At 37.8% G+C, this 5,507-nt stretch overlaps 1 protein-coding gene across 1 annotated transcript; it reads left to right on the forward strand.

The window, feature by feature from the left end:
• On the forward strand, nucleotides 1–540 carry LOC139354343 (uncharacterized). The gene has a single exon (XM_070998569.1). It carries the CDS (start codon nucleotides 1–3, stop codon nucleotides 538–540), a length of 540 nt encoding a protein of 179 aa, XP_070854670.1.
• Nucleotides 541–5,507: the final 4,967 nt, after the last annotated feature.

Below are 5,507 nucleotides of genomic sequence, written 5' to 3' on the forward strand. Positions count from 1 at the left end.
ATGATAGACACCAGGCTGTCATACAAAGAGCACCTAGAGTACGCCAACAAAAAGGCCGCAGCGACCGCCAGATCGCTCGCGCGGATTCTCCTTAACACAAGGGGCCCAAAGCAGGAACGGCGGAAACTCATAGCGAGCGTTGTTACGTCCCAAGTACTTTATGCCGCCCCGGTATGGGCTAAAGCCGCGACGACGCCCTCGTACATGAGTAGCGTGGTTCGCACGCACAGACTATGTGCCAAAAGGATATCCTGTGCCTTCCGGACAATCTCCGAGGAAGCGGCGCTGGTCATAGCTGATCTAGTTCCGGAACAAGAACTAGTAAGAGAGGCAGTAGAAGTGGAGGAAACGGTCACGACCACGGACGACCAAACAAGGCGCGAGGCAAGATGGCCCACGAGAAAGAAATCCATCTCTCGGTGGGATTCCGCAACCTCTGGACACTGGACCCACGATCTCATTCCCGTCTTGAGCCCTTGGCTGGAAAGGAGGCACGGGAGGGTGGACTTCTACCTGACCCAGATCCTGAGTGGTCACTGATGCTTCCGCTCGTACCTGAAGAAGTACGGACACGACACGAGTGACGGATGCCCATCCTGCGGCTCTGGAATCGGATAGGACGCACGCCACGTCCTATTCGAGTGCGTGCGGTTCGTAGAGGACAGGACCGCCCTGGAAATATCGACCGGTGTCAGCACTAGCCCCTGCACGCTAGTCCCAACCATGCTAAGAGGCCAAATGGAGTGGGACGCGACGGCCAAATTCGCCGCGTCTGTAATACGAAAACTCAGGATAGCTGAGAGAGAGAGGAGAGGCCTGGACACGTAAGCTGCCGCGGTTGTGCGAAGCATTGCTTTGCGGCCGTACCGCACAACTTCTGCAGATTACGCCCATTTATTTTGTAAATGTATATTTATTAGTTGTAGTAATAAAGTAAAAAAGGAATACAAAAAAAAAAGTAACCAAGACTTCTGACGCAGCTGCAAGCAGATAGACGAAGAGGAGAGCATCGAACACCTCCTATGGTTCTGCCCAGCGCATAACATAAAGCGCTTTCAAACCCTAGGTCGCTACACACTTCCCAACCTTGCGGCCATTCAGGGCGTAAGCATTCACAAACTCTTATGTTTCCTAAGAAGAACAAAATACTCCGCAAAAGAAAATAACTCATGAGCTAGGAAAAAGGACCTGCTCAGAGATCACGTGGTATCACAAGGGGCCCATTGTGGCCTAAGTGTGGGGATTAGTATCTAATCTCCAACCACTCCTACCTAACCTAACCTGACATGACTGAAACTTTGGCGAAAGACATAATTATAAAATTTAAGTGTGGACACAATTTGTTATGTACATTAATAATGACGAAGACTTTGCAATTTTTTAACGAGCCTATATGAAATTTATTAAACCAAATACTGGTACGAAATTAATGAAAACTTCAGTAGTACTTCCTAACTGGTCCACATATGCAGAGTTTCATGAAAAAATATTAGAATTATATGAGAAAACAATACACCAAAGTATTGAAAAGACGTATGCCCCTTTTAAAACGAAATACAACATCCCAGACGCACAAAAACTTATTCAAAACATTATTAATAAATGTGAAATTTGTAATTTATGCAAAGCAGAGCACAGAAAAGTTGATCTTCCGTTTGAAAAACTCCAGAAACCAAAAATGTTCGTGATAAGTATGTTATAGACTATTACTTTATTGACCAACGTAAATTTTGAACATGCATCGACATTCATTCAAAATTAATTTATATTATTGAAACAAAAACCACAGATTGGATTGAAAGTAAAAAAGCTCTTCTTAAAATCTTTAATATGATAAGTAAACCGAAACCAATTAAAATGGATCAAGATCCTGGCCTAGTATCTAAATCCTTACAAAATTGGTTACAAAAGGAAATATTAACACTGAAATTACAACTAGCAAGAATGGTATAGCCGATATAGAAAGGGTACATAACACAATCAATGAAAAACGTAGACTTATTATTACACATAGGGACGCTGAAGATAACTTAATGAACATAGAAAAGGCAACAAACGTTTATAATCACGAAAAAAACCATGATGTCACAAATATTTCTAATGGAATAAAACCAAGCAAAAATATGCAAAAACAAAAAGTACATAAGATAGATAAAATTATTAAAGACCGCGAGGAACATGAAGTAGGTCTGGAATGGACTAAAGTTGAAAAAGAAATGAAACATAAAGCTAAATAAGTAAACCTATTCAAAAAGACAGGAGCGTTAGAACAAAAAGACGAAAAGCACTGGCAAGAAACTAATAGAGGTCATAAAGTAGTAAAACGTATAAGTAAATTTAAAAAAGCTAAAATGCTTATTCTCTCTTCTCATTCCAGGGAAACTGACAATACTGACTCTGATAGTGAAATTGATCATGATAGTGACATGGACGAAAATACCATTGACAACAGCTCAACAAATTAGCATTAAATCCATTACTTCGAACAACGGTTATTTACTTCTGAACACAGGGACTATAAAATACCTCTAAAGTATGAACATCATATGATTAAAATAATTCAAACTAAAATATTTGAAACATATCAAGAACATACAAAATACGAAAACCAATTTAAAAACAAACCAGACATTGCCTTAATATTGAAACAATTAAAAAATGAAATCAAGGGAATTACTTCGTCATCGAGACAAAAACGGGGAACATTAACTGAAGATGATAAAAATGAGTTGGATGATAAACTACAAAACTCACAAGAAATGATAACTGAAAACAAAGAGTTTAAGGAAATAATTCAAATAATAAATAAACAATCAGAAGATATAAACAAACTCGTAAGATATTCCTTAAATATATTCCTAGAGTATATTGAAAATTTACAAATGAGTTTACAATTAAGAAGAGTTGGAATATTAAATCCTAAAATACTAAAACATGAAAGGTTACAGAACATAAACGAAGAAAAATTACTATCAATCAAAACTTCAGCTTGTTTAAGCAGTCAAACTAAAGACACTTTTATTCTGGCCCATATACCCACTTCATTTAAAGAAACACAAAAATATAGGATTAATATATATACAGATAATATAGGCCGACAAATTTATATAAATGATAATTATAAATATTTTGTAAATGACGAAAAGAAAGTATTTTACGTGGAAAATTCACCAAATTCATTAGCAAATATATTGGACCAACAACTTATAATAAATATATAACTTTATATAATAATTAATATAACTTTATATGAACCAATACGATTGTGAAAACTAAATAATTCTATTACAAAAACAAGAATCAATTTATAAGTGGATTGTTTTTACAATATTAATAATTATACTTTTAAGCATATTTACTTCCGTCATATTTACCTATAGGCGCCTAGCCAACAAAAAAAGATATTTTGTTTAAATTCAACAAGGATGTTGAATCTTCTAAGGGAGGGGCGAGTGACGTATAAGCAAATACCCTGGATACCAAACCCAACATACAACCTGTACATCCCGAGATACCCATTATTCCAATTGTCAATAACATAAGTCCCGAGCCTACTATCGCAGTTATTCAAATCAATCCGACATAAGCCTTTAACCCCTCAGACACAAATCTTTCCCACGCCTTCGATCGGCGGCACCAGAAATATAAACACTTCTCACGCCTTTATCGACGACGGCAGGCATAAACAATATTCAAACATTTAAACAAAAGGTCCAGCCTGAGAACCCATTCGTCAGTATAAAAGCTTTGGCCAATCCAAATTAATTAAACAAAAGATGCAGCCTAGAAACCGTTTCATCGGGCCACAGATTTGACCAATCAAAATTCTTAGTCAAAGTCCACTTTCGCTGCTCGCGTCGCTGTCACCGCTAAAAGCCATAGTTATAAGAATAATGCATTTTGTAAAATCAGTTTAAGATTGGGGATCTAACTTGAAAGAACTTTACCAATAAAAACACCGCTGTATAATAAAATAAAAATCGCTTTTTTTAATATATCCTCAAGCAAAAAACATAATTTATATACTTTATGGTGTCGGAAAAGCTACCTTCTATCAGTCACATGATGAATTTTGCTACATTAAAAAACTCAAATAATTTTTTTTCAGTGTATGGAATTTATTTTTCTTTTATTCATGTTAAAGCTCATTCAATTTTATTAAATATAGCTTAATTAGTTTTAAATATAATGGAATTTAAATGTTCCCCCTGGTCGTTGATGCATGTGCGGCATCTTACCAAAAAGTAGTTCATTACTGCTTGGAGAGTTGAGACAAGAATAGCCGCAATTGTTTCTCGAATGGATTGCCTTAGTTCATTCAAATTTGTTGGTTTTGCTTTGTAGACTTCCTGTTTGCAATAACCCCACAAGAAAAAGTCAGGTGCAGTAAGGCCAGGCGACCTGGGTGGCCAACGGAATGTGGAGTTTCTGGATATCAGCTTATTGGGAAATTTTCGTTTCAATTCTGTCATAAAAGGTTGGGCTAAGTGAGGAGCTGCACCATCTTGCTGAAACCACACACAGTTGAAAGAAATTCTCATTCGGCGTAATTCTGGATAAAAAAACTCTCTCAACATGCTCAAGTAACGGTCTCCAGTAACCGTAACGGTGTGACCGTTTCCTTCGAAGAAGTAGGGCCCGGCAATGCAGCGTGATTAAACTGCACACCACACTGTGACACGAAGTGGATGCAATTCCGTCTCATGGAGTATCTGTGGGTTGGAAGCACTCCATATTCGACAATTTTGTTTGTTTATGTTGCCGTTTAAATCGAAATGGGCCTCGTCAGACATGAAAAGGCAGCTCAACATATTTCCATCCTCTTCCCCCATTTGAAACATCTTCTGGCAAAATTCCAAGCGAATCGGCAAGTCTGCAGCGTTCAGTTTGTTGGCCATTTGAATTTTATATGGGAATAAAGTCCAAGACTGTCTGCTTACACCCATTTGAGCAGATAAGCTTCTTGTCGAAATACGTGGATTGTTTTGTATGGCAGCAGCTACAGCAGCGATTGTTTCTTCCGTTCGAACTGAAGGGTTTCGATGGTAAGGTCTTCTGCTGACTCTCCCATGCTCGGCAAAATTGTTTACAAGTCTCATTATGGTCCATCTGCTCAGAGGGTTGCCGCCGAACGTGCGCCTATACTCTCTTTGAACCGAAACTACGGACTCCAGTGCGTGATAGCGGCGTACAATCCAAGTTCTTGTTTCAGTGTCCCAGTTATCCATTTTTGTTAAATGTAAAAGTCAATCTGCACAATAAAAAAAAATTAACCAGATTCATTAAATAGAAAAAAGTTATTTCATTTTTTTTTGGTAGCGGCTTTCTTCAGCCACCCTGTACTTTCGGACGAGTATAGTATACCCCTTAACTCTACGAGTAACGGGAGAAAGCAAGTAACGTAAAAATAAAAATGAAGATGTAATCCAAGATGGAGCCATTTTTGTAAATGGACAAAATACAGTTAATGACACTCATATAAATGGGTCATATTTAATACCTTTTAA

Source organism: Drosophila suzukii (assembly GCF_043229965.1).
Source record: "Drosophila suzukii chromosome 2 unlocalized genomic scaffold, CBGP_Dsuzu_IsoJpt1.0 scf_2c, whole genome shotgun sequence".
NCBI classification, from domain to species: domain Eukaryota; kingdom Metazoa; phylum Arthropoda; class Insecta; order Diptera; family Drosophilidae; genus Drosophila; species Drosophila suzukii.

Bases quoted from the DNA above. Each gene is read 5' to 3' on its own strand.
- LOC139354343 (XM_070998569.1), top strand. From the start codon at position 1: ATGATAGACACCAGGCTGTCATACAAAGAGCACCTAGAGTACGCCAAC.